Raw genomic sequence first — 24,820 nt, forward strand, 5'->3', positions numbered from 1 at the left:
TCATGAAAAAATTCACATACATGTAGTTCTAACTCACGAAACGATGTAGCTCTCGATATATTTGCAGTGTTATTTGTTTGTTACAGGGAATGGCAAATATAACAGACTAAAAGACCAAATGCATCTTTATGTTTATATGGTCGGTAGATGGCAAGTTTGAGGTTAGGCAAGGATTTATCGGTCTACTGAGTTTTATGAGGAAAAAAACTTGCAAAGGGTAAAATATGAATAGCTTTTTTATTAAAACTAAACTACACTGGATTTGGCGTAAAGCAGTTTCAATGAAAGCCCGTCCCACTCCTATTAGGTTGGGGATGTGCATGTGCATGCTACATGTACATAGCATGTATTTGTTAATGTTGAGTACAGAATGCTAGCAACGTCAATGAAACTTTTCAATGAAAAGAAAAACCTTAAGGGGAAAGGTATGAACATTTGCCCCTATTGAAAGATCAAATGAAAAAAATCCTGGCAAGCATAATCAACTTTGCCACCATTGTCATGGCCGAGATTATTGCTTTCGGGTCAAAGCTTCCATCATGGCGGAAATATCATAGACATGTCATGATTTTAGATACCTTGAGAGAAATATCGATTCTGCACTGCCTGAAGATTAAGAAAATACCTCCTCTGGATATTTTACAGTGTTTGTGCTAGACGTTCGAAGCGCCGCGCTTAGCCGAATATATATAGGAGATATATTTGTAGAGCAAGCATGATGTATATCGTAGCGGCGCAATTTCATCGTCGGGGTGCTGAGGCATATTCCAGCACCCCCATCCAAAAAGTTGGGGGTGCTGCAGCACCCACAGCACTCCCCGTTCCCGAGGGCTTGGGGCTCAGGCTGTATTTAATACACTTACATGCATACGTGTACATGTACACGTTTGTTTATGGTGTAATATTAAGGATTTTCTATTGTTTCTCTTCCCTTTTCCTTTGTTTATACCCTTAATGTTTTGGCAACAGCTCTCATTGGTTTTGTACACGTTTTCTAATCGAGGTCGTCCTCGATTTGGCTCCTGTCCTCAATTCACCGATGATGTTGCACGCGTGTGCCTTCGATTTACACCATAAACCTACTCATGTACACACACAATCTTGTTCCGTAATCGTGGTGACTACACCTTTTCATAAGATGAATTTGTGTTGGGGTGATGTAAATCAATATTAGGTTTTGCCCTTCAGCGACGTATTACATGTAACACTGTATACTCAGTAAGTTACACATGTACCGGTGCCGGTACCTCCCAAGTTAAAGTTGGAAAAAATAACTATTGCTCACACCAGTTGAACAATAGTTATTGTGGGGACCGCCGCACCGAAGATGCTATGGGGATAGCAGAAAGTCCCCATAACTTGGTCCTAATTTCCCTAACAATAGAACATTTTCCCAGTGTGCCGGAGGGTACACACACACACACACCTTTTGCACTATAACGATTGTGGAATTGTTTGTCTTTAAAAGCATGATATTATACACATCAGATCAAATATTCACACGTTATTATTTTTACATAAATATTTGATGGGTAATATTAATTATTCATTTTTAAGATCTTTATTTAGATCGATGTGTTGAAGGGATCGTTTTTTTTCTTGGTCAGGAGGCTCTATAAAATCTCTTTGTCCTCTGTGTAAAAATACACGTAAACCTAAAAATAGACGTTGTTCATACAGTTACCAATTCAATCAGTAATTTGCTTCAGTTGCGTACGTGCATATTTTCATGCCTCCTCCAAACAACGAGTTGCAGAAGACTGTAAGGGACGTGCTCTTGCCAGCAGTAAATTTATAGCAATCTGTATTTTTAGCATGGTGATTCCTTGCCTTTTTTGTTTTGCTCTAAAGGTTTCACATTTCCTATGCAATTAGGATTACTCGGTGTTCAATTTTGTCTCGCAAAATGCTTGACCACAACTGACGTGCAACAATCTGCAGTACCTTTTTTCGTTTTATTTTTTTTTGGGTGGAAAGGTTGAGTTCAACATTTTTTTTTTTTTTAATCGTCGCTACAGGAACAGTGTACCTCAAAAGCTACTTCAAAAGTGTACCTCAAAAGCTACCCTGGATGTACACTGAGCACTGTAAATCGTTCATGAAGCACTTGTGACAAGTGGATTTTTTTCAAGTTCAGTGATTGATTTTAGTTTCTAGATTTTGCACATGTCGGTAATAGAATTGTCTTTAATACATTGGTGGTTTTTTTTTACTTTATTCATTTCACACAAGTCGTGGCTCTCAAGCTAAATGAACTGTGTGGTGCATGTACACGTCGTGAAAATTTAAACCTTTAAAAATTAAGAAATTGAAGGAATCAAACGCCAGCTTATCCTACAATAAAGCTGATTTATTTTTACCACTGAAAACCTGATAGAAATAATAATTTATAATATTGTACCCCTGACGGCATTTCCTTGATGGTGTGGGTGACATTACAATGATATTGGCGCGTGTGACAGGTGCGTGTGACAGGTGTTTGCATTAAAATTTAAATGCAGCAATATCGGTTTGGATACACTGAAGAAAGCCAGGTCATGTACCCTGGCCTACCGGGGTACATGTACATGTAACTCCCTCTGCATTTTTGATGATCCTCAATCCTGCAAAATCCTCCAACTGCGCCATGTAAAAATACAACATACATAGCATACAGCCTCAATCCTGCAAAATCCTTTGTTATTTCTTGAAAATGGTCCTTGGAGGGGTGGCCACTGCCTGCATCCTGCAAAGGCAATCACTTTCAATATGTTGAGGCAGAGCACTTGACATATCCTGGAGCAGTGCGGAGGATTTCAAGTATAATATCGGCCTAAATGTGTGCATGGTTGAGCATGCACAAACAACACAAGGTCTGGCACAAGACTCAACGTCCTCCGAAATCATCAACACCTCTTTGCCACGTAGCCTCAATCCTGCAAAATCCTCCATTTTGCAAAAAGGATTTTGGAGGATTTGGGAAGGTTAGGGTTAATTGAATTAATTAAAGATTTTCCACAGTGTCTTTAACCAATTTTATTATTTTAATCCTGAAGAATTTTCAACTTCTACATTTAATTTAAAACAAAATATTTTTTTTTTATTTTAGGGATATGTGACCCTCAGAAAAGAAAGGTTCTTATTATGGGTTGTTTTCGATGCCTTGTGAGTGAACTGGTTCCTGCTTCCCACAATATCAAACCTGATAGGGTGATGATGGGAACCAGTCTATTCTGCAAGAACTGAATTATTTCGGGCCACAAAAAATCCGAAATTTGTAAAACTAAGAATTTCAAATAAAAAAGAAGAATTTGTAAAGCATTTCGAAGTGGCTTGTACTGTGAAAATGAAAATTTTGTTTCTCACTGCACTATTTAGTTTTGTTGTTTTTTTGCGTTCTTTTGCTACCAGTATTTTTCGAGTTTTATCCCAAAAAATAGATTGTTTTTCTAATTTGCTATTTTTCTAGCAATAGAAAAGTTATTCACTTTTGAATGAGACATCAACTGGGAAAAAAAATGGCCCAGGTTCAATTTTTGAATTTTTATTTTACAATTTTGATAATGTACCGGTACAGACCGGGGGCCAGTCTGCCTGCAAAATGAATCTGTTTGTGCGGAAAACAAAAAAGGCCCTTTTTTCAGATGGTTGCAGTCGTCCAAAAATGGTGGGATTAGGTTTTTGATTGGGTTAAAATAACCAAGTTGAACATTCTTTAAAATTAACCCTAACCGAACACAACCCATCAAACTTCAACAGCAGGTTTGTGTTTAAATCTGTTGGGATAGTTAATGGAAAAAAAATTGAACTTGTTGAAGAGCATTGGGGAACACAAGAATAACCTTAAAAAAGGTCTGGGTTTTACATTTTACACCAACATTTTGTTATTACTGATACATATCTTCCTTTTTTTCTTTTCTAATTAGCCTTACAGACATGCCAACCAGACCAGCCTTAGGCCTCGACAACAAGGACAGAAAGAAAGAAACCATCGCCGTCCATTGGTTCCGCCACGGACTTCGTCTCCATGACAACCCTAGCCTTATCGATGCCATTAATCTTGCCAGCGAGCTGTACCCTATTTTCATCTTCGATGGCGAGGTTGCGGGTAAGTGCACAAAACAACAAACGCTGCTCTGTTATCGCTAGATGTGAATCACAGGCAATTTCTATTTTAGTATGAAGTGCTGGCCTGTAGCTGCACGGGACTTACATGTAATATACAACATTTGCAAACATCAAAAAACAAAACTACCAAATTATTATGAAAATACCCTACTTGCATTGACTTGACTGTAAGTGAATAATAGTCTCAAGCATCCTGTGAAATCATGGCACCTGGTGTGTCGTCATTTTCAAGAGGAATTTTTGTATCAGTTAAAAAAATTATTTTGTTTTCTTCAAATACTGCCCCCAAGTTTTAATTACCGGTAGTGCACACTTTGTTTGCAATCGGTTACACATCCGTGCATGGTGCAAGCCAACTGGTCTGGTTCCCTGACCAGACAATTCCCCCGACATCTGTAAATAGCTCTGTTTCGTCTGAAGTAGGATCAGGGAACCAAACCTCAAGAACAAAATTTTTTTCTCTTGGTTTGTCTAGCACCTATCCATGTGTATGAAAACACAACTTTAATTAAACAGGCCGGTGTAACAATACATGTATAATTAGCTGTAAAATACTAACTCCCAAATTCATCCATTTCTGAAAATGACAGCAAAAGCCACATGTTGTATTTTCTTTAACTTTGTTGACACCTTCCTCATATGCATACCGGTAGATGTTGCCAGCATTCTAAGGTTTGAACAGTGCAATAGTGCATGCATTTTGGTTAGGCCAAGGGACAACAAGATGTAGTGAGATTTCTCAAAAATATTCGACTAAATTTTCATAATTTGTCATTTAGATTCAGAACTGTTTTCCATTTACAAGTGTTTTTTTTTTCTGTGTGGTTTTTTGAGGTGTTTTTTTTATTGGAATACTTTACAGTTATCCCCTGTGTCATTTGAAAGTAAAAATTCAAGTTACTCTCTGTGAGCCGAGTTTTAGAGCAAAAAAAACACTCAGAAACTGATCCATGAAATTCGATGAAGCAATTAATGCAAGATGGGGGATTAAAAGTTGATTTTTGATTGGTCGGTGACGACCGTCAACACTAATACTGCACTCTAAATGCAAATGAATAAAATGCAAGATACACACACAAACAGATCATCTGTTTGCATCTGAGATGTGCCTGGGCTTAATTGTGTGGTACTAGTTCCCTAGAGTGTCACAACTGCACTGTACAAGTACGATCAAGTGCGGTGTTTTTACCGGTACTTATTCCTGAGTGAATTAAAGTACATGTACACACGTACAAAATGTACGTCATGCTAGGCAGGACACTATTAATTGGTCTTTGACATGCACTTTAATAGTTAAACATGTTAAACTATGCAAAATATTTACAATGTTTTTTGCGGAGGGACTTGGTCTCAGACTGTACATCTACCGCTTCTCAACCCGCAGCAATTATTTATTGATAATTCAATTCAAACCCTCCTATTGTTTGACCAGTCACAGACAGTCAAAAAGTTCTTCCAGTCTTCCCCTGCCTCCCATTTGTTTGTACAGACTAGTAAAAAAAACAGTCAGATCACATTCGCGCAAAGACTGTGACTAGTCAAATTCCATCAACAGCTAGACAAAAGGTAACTGCAGTAGGTACAGCTGGCATATCAATCACCTCCATTCAAAGTATGGCTACATGTATATCAAAATTGAGAAGGGAATTCTTAAACTGTTATGCTTTGTGGCATACCGGTAGCTAAATTTGTAAGCCAGAGAAGGAGTGTTCAATTGTGATTAATTGATTACGTGTGTACAGTGTACATGTTTGGAACCACATGTTTGGAACCACATGTTTTGAACCACATGTTTGGAACCACATGTTTTGAACCACATGTTGGAAACCACATGTTTGGAACCACATGCTCGGAACCACATGTTTGGAACCACATGTTTGGAACCACATGTTTGGAACCACATGTTGGAAACCACATGTTTGGAACCACATGTTTGGAACCACATGTTGGAAACCACATGTTTGGAACCACATGTTGGAAACCACATACATATCAACAAGTGACAGTGTGAAAACAAAGGCTCCCCTTTACAGAAGAGCCAAAAGAAAGTACACTGTACATGAACATGAACATGTGTATCTATAAACAAAAAGACTATGCACTTGGGAAATTACAGTCAGAGCAATATTCTGCAATGTCCATTGATAGGCCAAAAATTAAAGTCCCTGGTTTCTGGTATGCAGCGTGCCCCAAAAGTTGTGCGGGATGCAGTTTTTTTTTCTCCCCTACTTTTTTCTTCTTCAAATGACAGCTAATGTTGCAGATGACGCTTCGATCCCCTTAAAACTCTCAAAAATATCCTCTGGGTGGAGCTTGAGGTGACCTCAGTAAGGCTATAAGGCTTGAGAATTCTGCACCCACTTACGATCTCGACGGACACAAACATATTTCGAGAAAATTGGATAGTCAATTGAGAAAAATCAGAGAAAACGGTAACATCGGACCATACACTACAGCGACATCGACATCGTGCTGTTCGTGCATGAGCTAACGGGCTGGTCATTAGTCTGCTCCCTTACATATTGCACTAATTAAAAAGTGTTGATAGGTTCCAGATACAAGGCCATTGCTCTCTCAATCTGGCTTCCAGCCATGCCAGCTGCACAATTACAACATTACAACACCGTCTGCAAATGGTGCCGTACTAAATTTAGTGCAAAATATATGGAAGCCCAGTGAGGCCACATAAAGCTTATACTCGATCGTAACTCCATGATCTAAAAACAAGTATGTTAAAATTATGCAGTCAGCAAAATTCCAGTCAAACCAGCGAGTTTGGCGGTTTGGAGACGTCATCTTACATTGAAAACAAACTTTTAAATTTTTGCCGACACGCATGGCTACGGCGACGTGCGCTGGCCATATCAGAAACCAGAGACTTTGGGGGGGGGGGGCCATAAAAGACATGTACTGCAGCTTCTATGTTTTTGTTGAGTAAACCATGTGGACTCACAAAAGTTTGCCTTCATTGTAGAAAACTTTTTGATGACCAGGTGTTTGAGGAAAAAGTTACTTGTACCACCCAGTACCCGGAAAATGTTTAGCAATGCAATTAATCAAATTGTTAAATTAATGGAAGATGAATGATACATGTACATACTCTACAATCTCATTATACATGATGTACTCCAGCATTGGGAGTGGTTGTGCAATCAGCAAACCTGAACACATTAGGAAAATTTGCTTCAACAAATCATACCTACATGTACGTGTCTTGACTTAAATTTTAGTACGTACAATTTGGGGATTGTAAAAACAATCCCCAAATTGAACAATAATTTAAAAACAGCTGCTTTTGTGCCTTCTTTGTAAGTCCTTAACAAGGGATAAGTACACACCATCAATAGAGGGGCACTTAGTGAATTAATTTCTTTCAGACAAGTTTACGGCACTAACAAACAGAAATTTACCAGCGTGGCCAGAAGGTACGTTTCCGGCATGCAGACTTAACTCAAGATTTCACTTCACTCGTGTTTTTCTCCTCTCGACGACGCATTGTCGGTTTTTTTTTTATCAAATTGTAAGACCATAGCAAGCATTCAGTTTGAGTTCACTCACCTCCAGGGCAGTGACACGCGCTGCTTGCCTTATTTGTGTTGTTGTCGTGTTTCTTACAATCGTTTTAGTAGAAACTGTCCAATTTGCCGTAAGAGCTTGCAGCAGGCGTGCACATTTGATTGATATCTTATACAATTGACCAGGGCCGGAAACAATCTCACTCAGTTGCACAATTTAAACAATAAAAAGGCTTACGGTACATCAAAGTAAAAAATATCTCACGTCACGTTTTATCGTTGTTTGCCTAGAAGGGACGGGCATGTCCAATCTTGTCATACATGTAGATCTTTTTAGATCTTTTTTGTCTGGTCTGATGTGCCATCCTGCTACCTGTGGTACATTTACCAGTAGTCCATGAATTAGTCTTAGTTTTAATTGGGTATAAAATGTGACATGTACTGTAAGGACAAGGAAAATTGCAGATGAAGAATTAAAACCTAACCTTCTGTAAGGACAAGGAAAATTGCAGATGAAGAATTAAAACCTAACCTTCATGAAGACCATGTTCATACCAGTTTATCCTTACACACAAACTTCATTTACAGCTTGCATTTGGGCAATTCCATCGTTACTGACATTACATACAGAGCCTAAAATCAATTTGAAACAAAGTAAAATACTTGCAGTGAAAGAACATTTTATGTATTTGGTACTTGTTGTAACTCTAGCTTAGGCCTTTCATGAGATGGTTAAAGGGAATATACAACATTTGCTTTTGCTGTAATTTTCAGAAATGGATGGATTGGGGGGAGGGGGGGGTTAGTATTTCATAGGAAATATTGTTATACTGACTTGTTTGAAGTTTTGTGTTCGTAGATGCTTGAAAAACCAAGAAAAACAACCACGTTCCTGAAGCCTGGTTCCCTGACCCCACTTAAGATGAAACAGAGCAATTTATAGATGTCAGGGAATTGTAAGGTTGGGGAACCAGTCTGCTTGCTTGTACCTGTTCATAGAACTGTGTGTAATCGATTGCAAACAAATGCAACCCAATTAACTAAATAATGGTAATTTGGGGGCAGTATTTGAAAAAAGCCATTTTTTTTCCAACGCTGGTCGGCCGACCAGCATTGGAAATTGATACAAAAATACCACTTTTCTTGAAAATGACGGCACATCAGGTGCCACAATTTTACAGGATGCTTTAGACTGTCATTCACTAAAGTCCAGTAAGGTAGGCCTACATGTATTTCACATTAATTTGGTAGTTTTGTTTTTTGATGTTTGCAAATGATAAGCGCTGTAAACAACGGATGTTACACTTTAAGACATATATTTTTTTATGTCAGTGCATATTGATAAAAGTCTGTTACGTTACAAGCAAGAATATAATGAAATAACTATGTTGTGGTACATACAGGTTCACTATTTCAAAACACCTATGACATTTTACAAAACGGAACTTTGATGTTATGAAAACAGCATGCTTTTGTTGTTATGGACGTTACATTATAACGTTACGAACATTACATGTACGTGTCTGAAATCCGCTTCAAACACATGATAAAAAAACATACTGTGTTACAGTATTGTAAGTTGTTTGTGATATTTTCATAAAATATCAACCTTTCTCTCTGCCTCAAAAATAAAAACCCACAATAACCCAAGTTGCATTTTACATGTGAAAACAAGATGCCAAAATGACTAGCCTCACGTATGTACAATGTAAATCCTATAACTGTAGCCCCTGAAACCAGTTGTTTTTTTTACGAAAAAAAAATTATTCAACCACATTCTATCTCACTGACATACCACTCAAATAAAAGGCCTTGTTGTCCCCTTTCATTTGATACCACATTTGAGGTTGTAATGCTTGTACCGGTAGTTCTGAAGATGTCATAAATTGTTGACTTTTCAGCAATGTCCACTTTCCGTGGAATTGTCCATTTGAGATACATGTACTTGCTGTAGGCAAGTCAACTCAGATAGTGTGCAGGTCACCAACTTCCTCATCATGCATTTCCAATTTTATATTGATGCATGACTCAAATATCAGAGGACCTCCTAGTCTTACCCACTGTCATGTGTCAATTACAAAAAGGGGTCATCTCTCTGCATTGCCATGGCAACCAGAATGTAAAAAGTTTCGTAGTTTCGTTTTTTTATAAGCATGTACCGTAAGCTACATGTACATGTAAAGGTTTGTGATATGAATCTTACAAAGTACAGAAGATTTATGTTTCATTTCATTTCTATCCTCTACCATACGTTATATTCTCTGTCATAATAAGTACAGTGAATCATAACTCATTTCCTGTTCTCAAAAACAAAATGGCTTGATAAAGACAGGAAAAAATCAAATCAAATGCATTCCAGAATAAATAACCTACACCTACATAAAAACATAAAAACATTAAACGTTTTACTCGTTCAAAACTAGAAGAGTGTTATGTAATTGAACATGTCTACATGTCAATTCTAATTATGATACTGGTACTTGATTTTATGATTTCTCGTGATATTGTAGTTTATTGTCATTCCAATTTACCTCAGGGACAAAAGTCTGCGGTTTCAACCGTTGGAGGTTCCTCTACGAGTCTTTGGAGGACATCGACAGAAAGCTCAAGGAAGTTGGGGGAAGACTCTACACTTTCAATGGCGATCCTTGCACCGTCTTTAATCAACTGATTGAGGCAAGGATACAGAAGTTACCAAATTTGGCTCTGAAACAGTAAACATCTTGGCAAGAAATGTGTCCATGTTAACTTTAAAGGTCCCTGTACTCCCCCCCCCCCCAAGTTTCTCCCCATACTGTCCCAAACTACCAGATCACTCATTGTAAACATTAATTAGGGAATAAATAGAACAGGTGGTTATACATGTAGGTTTTTACATGTAACAGCGTGGCCACTCCTTGGGATTTTTCACAAGATCTTGGGAATTTAGGCCGGGCCTTGGGAACTTTTTGCTGAGCCTTGGGATTTTTTGCTTATTGAGAACACACCAAAGTATGGATTGCGCATGCGCAAAATGTTTATCAAAGCACTTGGTGAGCCCCATTCACATAAATTGAAAATAGGGTCTGTGCTGCTATTTTGATACATAGTGCTGATATCTTGTGAAATCCTGGAAATTTTTCTGCGGTCAGCTTGGGATTTTATCGGTAGCAGCATTGGTTCAATATGTTTCTCAACCTAACATGTCTAAAGCCCGGTTCATACGTCACACGAAAGCAAGTGCGAAGCGAAATTCATGTCGTTAACAATGGTGGACGCGCTTCGAACGTGTTGTTGACGTCACGAATTTCGCTTCGCTTTCACTTTCGCGTGAAGTATGAACCGGGATTAACGAGAATAAGTTTCAAACTTGTGAAATCTGTTAAATTATATGTAATAATACTGTATTAATTTTTGAAAATTTGATAATTTCAGGTTAATTTTCCGCCTCTCTTTAAAAATAAACATAATTTTCTGAAGAACCTGCCTGAATCCACCAGTTTTGATCCTGACGTTTAAATTATTCCAAATCAGTCTGAGAATTGTACAGATTCAAGGCTTGTAGGATTAAACCTCTGCAAGCTAAAGAAAGCAGCCATTAGATGAGAAAAACATGTCTCCAGGCATCTTAGGTTTTTGATTTATCGTAGGGCACTTGTTATTTTTTAGACGTCATCAGGTACGCAAATCTGATAAAAGCATTAAGTGGCATGGCAACCGGGGCAAAAGTGCCTATTTCCTGCGTTGTATGGCTGTTTTCTCCGTTGATGCCATGTCAGCTTATACGTACATGTATAATGCTAAAGCCTCTTGCTTTGCTTCACTCTCGAAAACACTTCCATATTCATTGCAAAGTTTGCTTGCAACGTCACTAGCCTGTAAGAGGAGGGGTCTACCCATAGAGCTATATTAAATTACTAGAGTGCTAACTCCTCATTCTTGCATGCGGAGACACTTTGAAGCTGTCTTGCAATGTTGAAGGAAAACAAGCTCTCAGTGGACTGTATGGCTACTTTGAAATTTCAACTGCAATATTCCAGTCTAATTCATAATTATTCAATGAATTTTCTATTTACAACTTTACACACATTACCTCAGTTTTATAATCTCGTTTTTGGCATTAAACTGGCTTAGAAAGGTACTCTTCTTACTTTGCGATGACCACTGGACACGTCGTAACTTGCGACGTGTTTTAAGCCATTGCCAAGGAACTTACGACGCTTTCAACACATCGCAACTTTCGTGAAATGGATGATACGACGCGTCGTGAGTTGCGACGTGTTACACGTCGTAACTTGAGTTGCGACGTGTCGCGGCGCTGTGTGAAATCGGGTGCTGTACAGAATACAAACGCAGATATATGCAAATAGCCGTACAAAAAACGTACACAATTTCAAGTTTTCCATAGGTTTGTGCACAAACATGGATGCGCCTAGCAGGCATCACTTTGTACGTGAGTCAGTGCTCTAGTAATTTAATATAGCTCTATGGGTCTGCCCGATGTTCCCCAATACCTATGTTCCCCAAAATCCTTAGGGGTTAGGGTTAGGGTTAGAGTTGGGGAACGTGTTAGGGTTGGGGAACATACATGTAAGTATTGGGGGACATATGTATTGGGGAACATAGGTTTTGGGGGACATATCGGTAGGTATTTGGGAACATAGGTATTGGGGGACATCCAGGTATTGGAGAACATACTGTAAGTATGCAGCTGTAAGAGGGTCCCAAGGTTAAAATTTGAATATCCGGTTATCTTAATAATCTGAAAATGTTTCAAGTAATTTATAAGCAAAAGAAAGTACTAAGAGTTCACTTGCTGTATAGTCTGGTGACTCAGGATGGTTGTGTAGATGGTGGGTTTTGATTTCAGCCTGTTGATTTTTGGTATGCGTGTTCTTAGGCAAGAGACTTGATCCGTACTAACTGCTTCTCCCCACCCAGGAGAAATGGGTACCTTGGTGGACAGAAATAGTTGTTTTATTGACTTGGCTTCTATGTGCTGTTATGGCAGCACATAAAAAAAATACATTTCACCCAGAAGTGATAAAATCTTAAGAATACCTTACATGCCAGATGAGTAGGGGTAATAAACAAGATCATTTGTATTAATTTTAATGACAAACATGTAGAGCGCTTAAAACCAGCATTTTCATAAGCAGTTATTTAACAGTTGACTACTGTGATGTGGGATACAGGTATGGTGTTTTAACACCCGGGCATAGCACCCGAGGCGAACTATGTGCCCCAAGGAAGGTAAAAATTGCATATCGCACATCACAGCAGTCAACAATTGTTTTGTTATATCGTACCAATACGTCGAAAAGACAAAGGGATGTAACTACGAAGAAATAAATTAAATAACTGTGGTGTAACCTTTGATAACTGTAAGCTTTCTTGCTGGACATGAGAGTGGTTGTAGTTCTCAGGTGCGGGGCGACCCCACATGTGCATACAACGCAGAGGTATATGCAGCGCAGTGTACCGGTATATGAGGTAATTTATATGCAGCGCAGTGTATATGAGGTAATTTATATGCAGCGCAGTGTATTAATGAGGTAATTTATATGCAGCGCAGTGTATATGAGGTAATTTATATGCAATGCAGTGTATATGAGGTAATTTATATGCAGTGCAGTGTATATGAGGTAATTTATATGCAGTGCAGTGTATATGAGGTAATTTATATGCAGCGCAGTGTATATGAGGTAATTTATATGCAATGCAGTGTATATGAAGTAAACAGTTATTTTTACAGACTGGACTCATGGCTGTTCTAGACCGAACAGTGATATAACAATTGCACTTATGTTTATTATTGTATTCTCTTCAGTTACAGATTTTGTATTTTATGTTTTTTATTAATGTAAACTACTTTTTGTTGGTTGTTTTCTCCAGGAATGGGGTGTGAATTTGATCACGTTTGAGCAGGATCCGGAGCCTATCTGGCAAGACCGTGATAATGCCGTCAAGAGACTGTGTGAGGAGCGTGGGATCCGATGTATCGAGAGCGTATCCCATACCCTATGGGATCCCAATGAGTAAGTCACTTGTGAATATTCCCGGACAGGCCCCCAATGCAAATTAGAATGAACAATCGTCAGACTTGGAGAGTGAGAAATCAGAATTTACGGCATGCACCGGGTGTGCCTGGAATGTTCGTCCCCGTATAAAGTGGATCGTCAAACTTTGGGGGGTGCCTTTTGTTGAAATAATAATATTAATAAGGGAATAAATGTGTGCTCCGGAGGTTTTTATCACTCTGTTTAAGATCGCTTAGAATCTGGGTGCTGATAATTACCCGAGCCTGAGGCGAGGGTAATTATCAGCACCCAGACTCTAAGCGGTCTTAAACAGAGTGACAAATACCGACCGAGCACATATTTATTCCCATTCATAAATACCTTTTTGGTAAAAAAAAATCAAATAATTCGTTCAAAAATCCCGATTTTGTTCAACAAGTTCACTTCATGTTTTTTTAAACATCCCTCTAGCAAAATAATGGAGTGTTAAGCTGGCGAGTAAGATGTAAACAACCCTTTTATGGAGATTGACGTGCGCGTAGCATGTTCTGCGCGATGTCGCGCAGAACGCACCTGGGGCGTTGCGTTTTGAATTTAGAACTATAAAATTCTGAATCGCTGGTAGTGTTGCGCATGCCTACGTGAGGATTGTGAACGTTCAACCAATGAAATGGTAAGAGGCACTGGATTTTTAGGAGTCCACATTTTATTGTGACACTGGAAAAGTGTTTAAGACCAGCTAGCCATGTCTTTACCATCCGTTTAAGACCGGCCACGTGACGGGCTCTCGACCAATAGGAATAGCTAAACTGTCTGAGGTATTTATGAATTGTTAATTAAGGTGTGAACTGGTTTGCCTTTGCTTTATTCATGTCCACTTTGTTTTGGTTCCTTTTATGGGGAGTAAATTTCGGGGTTGGGTTTACTCTTTTGTTTGGAAATCATAATGGTCCAGGTATCCTATACATACAGAGAATATCACATTCTCTAAGGTATCTGATATACAGGGCGAGTCAAAAAGAAAGTGACCGAGCGAGAAAAATATATTTAAAGGTACAGTCCATCATTTGTAGTTTGTGCATTGTGTTTGTTTGAAGCAACAAAAGTGCTCAAAGTCTAAAGAAGGGTGCTGAACAACTAACCTGATGAAGTTTCAGCTCAGCTTCAGCTGTATATTTCGAGAAAAACAACATTCTAGGATCTCGATTACAAATCACAAGTTGCTGAATCATGTTTTGAATTGGGCATGACATGTTCTCACTGAGCCGATTGCAGCTACGCGATGTCAACGGCGCCCGTGTGTTGTGTCAACGCTTGTGCGTGCTTTGCCGAATAAAAAAAAAAGCTACTAACGGATATTTCCAATGATGCGTCTTCAGGCCTTCTTTTGTTGATTTCTTTGAAAATGGCAGGATGCCAGAAAGAACAATTAACTATTTTCCTATAAATACAGTGGAAAAAATGGAAAGGAAAACAGTCAAAAGTTTCCATTATCATTTAAAAAAAACCCTTGATTTATTCCTTTTGTACAAAATACAATATCTGAGAGCAAAAATAATGTTTCAGTCTTTCAGGGTGGTGAACAAACACAACTGCACACCTAATTTGGATAAAAAGTTGACTTCCATGAATTTTTTTCATACCCATTTAACATGTTTAACTGAAAACACTAAAAACATAGTTTGAAATCTAATTTATTCCAATATCAAGGGAAATATCGATTCTTTTAACCTCTGTCCCTCCCCCACAAAAAAATTCAGAAAATGAGAAATCAAATGCATGAACATGTACAAATGTACATGTACCAGCTCTAAAAAAAAAAGAGAACATTTAAATTGATGAAACACTAATTTAGACCTAAACTTTAAACCATGAAACATTCTTAACAGAGCTAGAATACAATACGATGGTACAGATAGTTTTGTACATTTTCCGTTTATTTTCTACATCAGAGTTACGTCAAGAAATGGTGGCACCCCACCCGTCACCTACGCCATGTTCCAAGAGGTTGTGTCCACGATTGGGCTGCCTCACCGGCCCTCGGGGGAGCCAGACTTCAGCTCCGTCAAGCTTTCCATCTGCGATAACTTTGACCAGTTCGCACTGCCTCACTTTCAGGACATAGGTTAGTCAATCACAATTTTCTAACTGACTTCGCTGAACTCCAATCTGTAGGTCATGACCTGGCATTCTTACTTGAACTTCTTCATGTTTTCTTCCAAGCTTTTTTCATTTATTATCATGGCATGTGTTCCAGTAGTTTTGTCAGATCCATTCACTATTTCAGTTCCAAAAGTTAATACTTTTCAATTTAATACAGTCAATTTTTTTCCCTTGTATTGCCTCTCTCTGGAACTCTCTACCCGAATCTTGTTTTCCATATACAGGGTGTCCCCCAAAACATGTCCAACTGGAGGATGTACAGAATTCTCGTAATTTATGAAAAAAAAATTGAATTCAATTATAGAATTGATGAGCCCAAACATTTTTCTTTCTAGTGTGAAAGAAAACAAAACAAAACCGTGTTATTGGTTTTGTAATCCGTAAAGGCTAAGTCTAAGGCTAATTTCAACTTTCAGACGCAGTTGTTTTCTGCCATAATATCCAGGTCTAATAAGATGTTTGTTTTACGTTTTGACAGCTCCAAAGATGGAGCATCCGGATCAAGAGCGACAGCTGTGGATTGGTGGAGAGACAAGAGCCCTGGAGCTTTTTGAAGTCCGGGTTCGCAGAGAAGCGGCTGTGAGTGAATGAAGCCCATGCAAACTTGTTATCAAGTCATCATAAGTCAATCACAAGTCAAGCATATGTCAATCAGACATCAATCACAAGTCGATCGCAAGTCAATTGCAAGTCATTCACAAGTCAATCACAGCAAAGCTTCGAGTCATATGTAAAGTCAATCACAATCATTCACAAGTCAATCACAAGTCAATTGCAAGTCAATCACAAGTCAATCACAGCAAAGCTTTGAGTCATATATAAAGTCAATCACAATCATTCACAAGTCAATCACAAGTCAATCACAGCAAAGCTTCGAGTCATATATATAGTCAATCACAATCATTCACAAGTCATTCACAAGTCAATTGCAAGTCAATCACAAGTCAATCACAGCAAAGCTTGGAGTTATATATAAAGTCAATCACAATCATTCACAAGTCATTCACAAGTCATTCACAAGTCATTCACAAGTCATTCACAAGTCAATCACAAGTCAATCACAAGTCACTCACAAGTCAATCACAAGTCAATTGCAAGTCAATCACAAGTCAATCGCAGCAAAGCTTTGAGTCATATATAAAGTCAATCACAATCATTCACAAGTCGTTCACAAGTCAGTCACAAGTCAATCACAGCAAAGCTTCGAGTCATATATATAGTCAATCACAATCATTCACAAGTCGTTCACAAGTCAGTCACAAGTCAATCACAGCAAAGCTTTGAGTCATATATAAAGTCAATCACAATCATTCACAAGTCGTTCACAAGTCAGTCACAAGTCAATCACAAATCACATTGCAAGCCATCCAGTCTCAAAGTCACACGCTATTCAAATGAACTGTGCCAAAGACATATTTTTGTCATTGCTCATCCCTGTTACTTGTTACCATACTTGTGATTTGACTTGTGATCAACTTTATGATTGGCCCAAATACAAGTCTAAGCCTTGGGATCATGTGAAAAGATTGCTCGTGTTAATCCTAACTCCCAAGGCATTTTTGCTAGGATGCAACCTCATAATCCTGCAAAATCCTCTAACTGCCTCCATGTAAAAATGGAATACAGCCTCAATCCTCCAAAATCCTCTATTTCTTGAGTGTGGTCCTTGGAGGGGTGACCACTGCCTCAATCCTGCAAAATCCTCTGGCAATCACTGTCAATATGTTGAGGCACAGCCAGTGTCATCCTGGAGCAGTGCGGAGGATTTGAAGTACAATCTACGCCTACATTTATGCACGGCTGAGCATAAACAACACAAGGTCCGGCCCAAGACCTTGACACAGTGCATCGTCCAAAATCAGCCGCATGTTTTTGCTATATAGCCTCAATCCTGCATTATCCTCCGCTTTGCAAAGATGATTTTGGAGGATTTGGGAAGGTTAGGGTTAAGCTGAGTAGTGTACTTGAAAGTGTGTTTGGAATGTGGATTGATTCCAACTAGTTGCTTTAGGAGCCAGCATAGCTATAGCCATAAATGTACACACATGTACATTAGCATTATGATTAAGCCCTTAAACTGCCAGTTTCATGAATATTGACGGCCATTTCAATGGATTTATCATCAGTCTAAGTCACAACAAGCCATTTTTTTTTATCCGCACAATGTGTGTCATTTTACAGGCCTTCAAAGCTGGATATTGCTTGCCTAACCAGTACATGCCAGACCTGTTAGGCCCGCCCATGAGCCTGAGTCCGTACTTGAGGTTTGGCTGTCTGTCTGTTAGGAAATTCTACTGGCGCATCCATGACACCTACACAGAAGTAAGACGTTGGAGCTTTTACACTTTGCATGATAATATAATTCCATGAACGTAAAAAAAATATGCACTTGCACATAAATGAATTAGGATAAGTGATGAATGTCTAATCAAAATTTCATTGGGGTTGCTTTCACAGAAATGTGCATTGCTAAGGAGTACATTTGGGAAACTTAAATGACAAATTTCTCGATTTTTAAGACTTTCTGAGCCCTGAAAATTGGGAACTGAAAATATCTAGGAACACTTATCGCTAAGAGAAGGGGTTTGCCCCGGTGTTTCTGGCAGTGGCTGCAAAATGCGCCGCAGCGTGCTACATAATGGGTCTCGTATTTCTAATAACTTCATTTACCTGTCTTTAAAAATAGACATAGGCCTAATTACCAGTGCCTTGAGTACCTAATTGTTGGTAGATACGTGCGCTATATAAGACTCTGGTATTATCTATAACTCCGTAATATTTTGTCTGATTCCCTATTGTATACACCATTGGAATGCTTATCAATACCCTTTCTAGTGAGCCAAAATCCTAGTTAACAAAAACTGGTCCAAGTGACTGGTTTTGTGCTGGCGGGTCACACGTTTCATTTTTTTTCTTTTGACACAGCTGAACAACACCATCTCACCATCCCACCTGACCGCACAACTCATCTGGAGGGAGTACTTCTACACCATGTCAGTCGGCAACAAGAACTTTGACCGGATGAACGGCAACAACATCTGCCTGAAGATTGACTGGAGTGAAGACCAGGAGAAACTTCAGAAATGGACAGAAGTGAGAGAACAGTTTGTCAATTTTTTAGCTGATGCATGTTCCCTTAAAATGTTTCATTTAAAAGTGAAAATATTAGCTTAACAAATGTGGAGTATTTAAACACTTAGTATTTTGGTGTTTATTTATTGAGCATGGCAGTGCACACCTGAAGAAGTGTATTGGAGGATGCTTTGACTCACCAGCCTAGTGAATTTTGCAGTGCATAAAAATGCCATTAGAGGGCTTATCTGCTCGTCAGCAATGGAACTAATTCAGAGAGATGTCGAGGGTCTGGAGAGCTCACTACAGTCTTGCTTATTTTGGTCCATTTAATGCCAGTTAAAAAAATATTACTTAGTATTGATCGAGACAGGTATTGGAGGGCAGTGCAAGGCTTAAGCAAATGCCATGATCTGTTGCTGTGCATGACGTGCAATCCATGGTCAGGATCAAATACTACTTACTGTTGAAATCTTGCTTGTTTATCTGTAGCATGTACTCATCAAAGGTGAAATATCAGCTCCCTGTTAGCAAAAAGTAAGAAAAACTTACTTGCATTCTCTCTTGACAGGGTAGTGCTTAAAGTTTGATGTGTCCTTTATCATTATTTAGGGTGAAACAGGCTATCCCTGGATCGACGCTTGCATGAAACAGTTGAAGGTTGAAGGCTGGATCCACCAAGTAGCTAGGCACGCTGTGGCCTGCTTCTTGACAAGAGGGGATCTGTGGATCAGCTGGGAGGATGGACTCAAGGTGAGGCAGTTAGTTGGTCGGTTTGCATGTTTGTCTGTCTGCTAGTGAGATTGCAGCAAGTTGTGGCTTGCTTCTTGACGAGAGGGGATCTGTGGATCAGCTGGGAGGATGGACTCAAGGTGAGGCAGTTGGTTGGTCTGTTTGCATGTTTGTCTGTCAGTGAGATTGCAGCAAGTTGTGGCTTGTTCTTGATGAGAGATCTGTAGATCAGCTGTGAGGATAGACTCAAGTGAGGCAGTTGGTTGCTCTGTTTGTCTGTTAGTGAGATTGTAACCGTTGTAGCATTCCAGCTAATAGCGCAAATACTTTGTCTTGGAGGGCGTGTTACTTCATTCAACACAGCCAGAGCATATTGTGCACTAGCACTTGTGTTTTTATGTATAGAAGTGATGATTTTTCCTCTCATCTATCGTGTAATTGTTACTTCACCACAAACCTTTCGAACTACCCTTTGTTCTTGTATCATAAAACATCCAAATCAATAAGTAATCAAGCACCTCAATTACTGATCCTTTCACTAATTAATTGATCTTCCCTTTACCCCCCCCCCCTTCCCTTTCCAACCAGGTTTTCTACCAGTACCTGCTAGACGCCGACTGGAGTATCTGTGCCGGCAACTGGATGTGGATTTCTAGCTCTGCCTTTGAGAAGGTCTTGCAGTGCCCTAACTGTTTCTGCCCGGTGCGGTACGGCCGTCGCATGGATCCCAACGGGGAGTTTGTCAGGTGAGAATGGTTCAGTCCACAGTGGACTGATCCATATCAGGCCCCGCCCACTAGGCGAGTGGGCAACAATACCTGCCCTGTCTCTAGCCACACTGCATGTTGCAGATGTGCGCGTCACACCAAAAAGTGTCAAATTACACTAATCACAGCTTTGATTGGGCAAACATCGCAGGATGGGTCTTGACCCTAACCCAAAGGCCCTTTTTTGCTAGGAACCATCCTCAATCCTCCTCAATCCTCCAAGATTGTGCACTGAAGTTCACATGAAGGAAACCCACTGCCTCAATCCTTCCAAATCCTCCAACAGCCCTGCCTCTCAAAATGCATTCAGCCACAATCCTCTGAAGTCGTCCTCTTCTTCAAACACCATTCAGCCTCAATCCTAACAAATCAACTGATACTGAATGCCCATGTGCCTTCAATCCTCCACAATGTTATGTTGCATTCATCCTCAATCCTCCAAACGCCTCCAAAACTGCCCGGAGGCCTTCGGAGGAGGCCTTTGAAGTTTAAATGAAGGATAGCCACTGCCTCAATTCTTCAAAATCCCGCCTCCAACCGCCCTGCATCTCAAAATGCATTCAGCCTGAATCCTCTGAAATCCTCCTCTTTTTCAAACACCATTCAGCCTTAATCCTCCAAAATCAACCGATACTGAATTTCCATGTACTTTCAATCCTCCACAATCCTCAAAAAATTGTATGTCGCATTCAGCGTCGATCCTCCAAACTCCTCCAAAACAGCCCTGAGGACTCTGGAGGATTGAGGAAGATTTTGGCTAATGGATCTGTCTGTTGCCAAATATTCATGCGGCTTTTACTTCTATTGAAGTAAGCTGCCATGTAGAGGGGGCTCTTTGTCACTATTTAGGGGGCACTCATGGAGTCTGTAACATCAACAAGTTTTTCAAGCTCAAATATCAATTGTTTTCCTAATCTGACAGCAAAGGTCTGAAGGAGTTACAATGTTCTTAATGTTTATGCCACTTGATTTTTTGGAACATACAAGTACATGAAAATGGTAAATCAGGCCCGAAAAAGTAAGACTCAGTTATTATTTGTTTTTGATTTTAAATGTTGTAGGCGATTTTTGCCAGTGCTTGTCAACATGCCACTGCGGTATCTCTTCGAGCCTTGGAAGGCACCCCTAGCCGTACAGGAGAAAGCTGGTTGTATCATCGGTAAGGACTACCCGATGCCGATTGTGGAGCATCGCGCAGCAGCATCCAGTAATCGGGAAAAGATGAACAGGACTGTCCAAAGCTTAGAAGAAAAATGTAAGTGTTTTTGACACGCGCTTTCTGTACCTAATACCTAAGGTGTACTTTCCTAATTTCGTCAGCATCCAATATTGATGAACTTGTGCGGTAATAGAATTGAGCTGGAGAACATCTAGTGGGTTCTGGACATGATGACCTCAGAATAAGGTCCAGTCAATTTGGTTCATAATGGCAGGCACAAATGGGTGCCTGAGATTTCATGCAAAGAGATCGAGAATCCACTTTTTCAAAGTTGCACACTTCACATTGTGAAGCCTCAAATCCAAATCCGACTTGTGCATGGTTCCCTTTTGCATTTCAGTCAGTCACTGCACTCCATCCAATGAAGTGGAAGTCCGGGAGTTCTCCTGGCTACCAGAGACGATCCGAGGGGTGGAAAAATGCACGGCCGATGACCTGTGTGAGATTCTTGGCATTTAGAAGGGTCAAGTGTCAAGGGTCCGGAGGTTGGAGACGACGGATTGAAGTTCTCAACGGGTCTGCTTCGCATTGTTGAATGATTAACGACTCCAGCTTCAAATGTGTATTCATTCATTAAACTGTCCATTTGTGCACAAATCGCCACCAATTGGGCCTTTCTTTTCATTATTAACTTGGATTACAGATTCGCCGCCAAACAAAAACCCTTGCCCATCAATTTAAAAAAAGGTATTGTTTCACGATTGTCTGAATACTAGGCACTCTAAGATGGGCATCCCCAAAAACTAGAATTTTTTTATCCTGGCTACCCCTCCAACTTTACGGGACCTGAAAAATCTGTTATCCACAAAAAGCCATGGTTAGTGGTACCATTCAGTATTCTAAACAAATGAACTATTATTATTTTTTAAAAAGAGGCTAACAATTAAGTTCTAGCCTCCAATGTAATCATTAAAGTAATTCACTTTTCAACATGTCAGAGATGGAAGAGTCACTTCAGTTTATAAAAGATTTTATAAGTCTGTGACGATGGAATGTAAAGTCTTTATTTGAAGGAATATTGAAACCAAAGCATGCGTGTTAACGTTGAGCATTTTAGTCCGATACTTCAGCTTATCCTCCGCAGAGTGTTAATGTGTTATTTTCTGCACAACTCATTTCTTTTATTTTATTTTTGGCTTGTTCACTGAACAGTTTTTAAAGAAAAGCATATATGTCAACATGTTTTAATGATTGTACTTGTTTTAATGATTGTGAGTATTTTGAGTATGTTTTAATGATTGTAAGTATTCTTTTTATATTTTGGAGCTTCAGGGGATGATACAATTGTGAAAATTGTTTCAAGAATATTTAAATGCAAATAATTTAATCACTTATAGAGTTGATATTTAATTGTGATTGTGTATATTCGTCTTGCATGCTAACACATTGGGTATATCACATTTACAAATCCTACACTCGCCCTTATCAGGGATTTATTCATCACATCCGCTCATGATTTTGATAATTCTACAAAATAACACAGCCAAGGTGTGGTTATCTGAGATGATTTTTTTTTTTTTTGGAGGGGTCACACTTACTATAGCTTATACCTAAGCTGTACTTTCCTGATTTTCCCAACATCCAGAATGGATAACTAGAATTGAGCTAGAGACCCTCTAGTGGGTTCTGGACATGACCTCAAAACAAGGTCCAGTTAAAGGGAAGATACAACATTTGCAAACATCAAAAAGCGAAATGATCAAATTATCGCAAAATATCTTACTGGATTTTTAGGGAATGACAGTCCAAAGTATCCTGTAAAATCGTGGCTTCTGGTGTGCTGACTTTTTTTTAAAAAACTTGTATTTTTTCAAGACCAGCATTGGGGAAAACTGGCTTTTTTCAAAAACTGCTCCTAGTTTTCCACATCTAGTTATTCCGCATTTTCTTTGCAATTGATTACACACCTATTCCGCACTTTCTTTGCAATTGATTACACACCTGAGAAGGGGTACAAGCCTGCTCGACTGATTCTCTGACCTTACAATTCCCCAAAGTCTATAAATTGCGCCGTTTCATCTTAAGTGGGGTCAGGGAACCAGACTACAAGAACATGGTTGGTTTTCTTGGATTTTTCAGCATCTCCGAACCCAAAACGTGACGCCAGTCAGTTTAACAATATTTGCTAAAACATATTAATCCTCCAAATCCATTTATTTCTGAAAATTGCAGCAAAAGCAAATGTTGTACTTTCTCTTTAATTTGGTTCATATTAGCGGACACAAATGGGTGTCTCATGCTAATGAAATAAGGTTGCTAGTCTAATACAGTCGATCCCTGATAAGAAGAGTACTGTTAATACGGCATCCTGCTTATAACAAGCACAAGTTTTAAATCCAAGGGCTTTGGCTTTCTTTGTTTTCCAATACTGTTAATACAAGGTACCTATTATAGTCCAAAGGACTTCGTTATAAAGTGCTAGTTTCAAATGTACATGTGAACATTTTTGGGGTTTGTTCAGTTCTATTGTAGTTGCTTGAAACATTTTAGAGGAGCGCAACCATCTTTGAGAGGGACCTGGTTGTTTGAAGTTTTCAAAACAATAGAATAGGTGTTTTCGATTGGTGAATTATTTGGATTTTTATATTGTAAATAATATCTTATGATGATAAAAAAAAATTGTATGTACCTTATTGAATGCAAACAAAAATGTATTTCATTGTTAAAGCCTTATGAGCTGGGATAAAATAATGGAGTAAGCTTGGAATTTGGTTTTGGGGGGTTTTTTTGAAGGGCAAAATGTCCAGATAATTAAGAATTGGGATCTAATAGAATCAGAAAAAAGAGTGCATAAATGCACATTCCAAGAAGCATATGCACAAAACATCCCTGCATTGAACGAATGCACACTCCACCTGAGCATTGGTACATTGCAGATATGTCGCCCTCTCTGGTCTGGGTTTGTTTAGTTTAATCTATCAGGGTCCAGGAAAATGGCTCGGGGAGTTTAAATGGGCATTTTGAGAAAAACACAAAGAAAATCATCTGGAAGCAGTTACAAATTTTAACTTGGGCACAATCCAATAGACAGACGAAATTGGAATGAAAATTAAAGTGTTTTATTTTTGTAGCCAAAAAAAGGTATAACATAGGAACTGTATCAAGCAGAATGCATGTTATATTTATATGTGAGTAATCATGTTTTTAGAGCACTCACAAGGTATGTGAAATTCTGTGCAGTAAGAAAGACAATACATTGATTGCTTCTCGCTCTACTGAATTTAAGACTGGGTGCTATTGACAAGT

At 39.1% G+C, this 24,820-nt stretch overlaps 1 protein-coding gene across 2 annotated transcripts in view; it reads left to right on the forward strand.

The window, feature by feature from the left end:
- Positions 1–23,281, forward strand: part of LOC119741205 (cryptochrome-1-like) — a 30,451-nt gene extending 7,170 nt beyond the window's left edge. For both annotated transcript variants that reach the window (XM_038216935.1, XM_038216936.1), the window contains exons 2-12: positions 3,906–4,087; positions 10,159–10,298; positions 13,497–13,639; positions 15,574–15,746; positions 16,263–16,363; positions 17,966–18,106; positions 18,710–18,877; positions 19,469–19,609; positions 20,177–20,334; positions 21,417–21,610; positions 21,915–23,281. In XM_038216935.1, the coding sequence (XP_038072863.1) occupies positions 3,906–4,087; positions 10,159–10,298; positions 13,497–13,639; positions 15,574–15,746; positions 16,263–16,363; positions 17,966–18,106; positions 18,710–18,877; positions 19,469–19,609; positions 20,177–20,334; positions 21,417–21,610; positions 21,915–22,033 (1,660 nt within the window). In that variant the 3' untranslated portion in view covers positions 22,034–23,281. The remainder of the gene's footprint in view (positions 1–3,905; positions 4,088–10,158; positions 10,299–13,496; positions 13,640–15,573; positions 15,747–16,262; positions 16,364–17,965; positions 18,107–18,709; positions 18,878–19,468; positions 19,610–20,176; positions 20,335–21,416; positions 21,611–21,914) is intronic.
- Positions 23,282–24,820: the final 1,539 nt, after the last annotated feature.

Source organism: Patiria miniata, unplaced genomic scaffold (assembly GCF_015706575.1).
Source record: "Patiria miniata isolate m_02_andy unplaced genomic scaffold, ASM1570657v1 HiC_scaffold_5, whole genome shotgun sequence".
NCBI lineage: Eukaryota > Metazoa > Echinodermata > Asteroidea > Valvatida > Asterinidae > Patiria > Patiria miniata.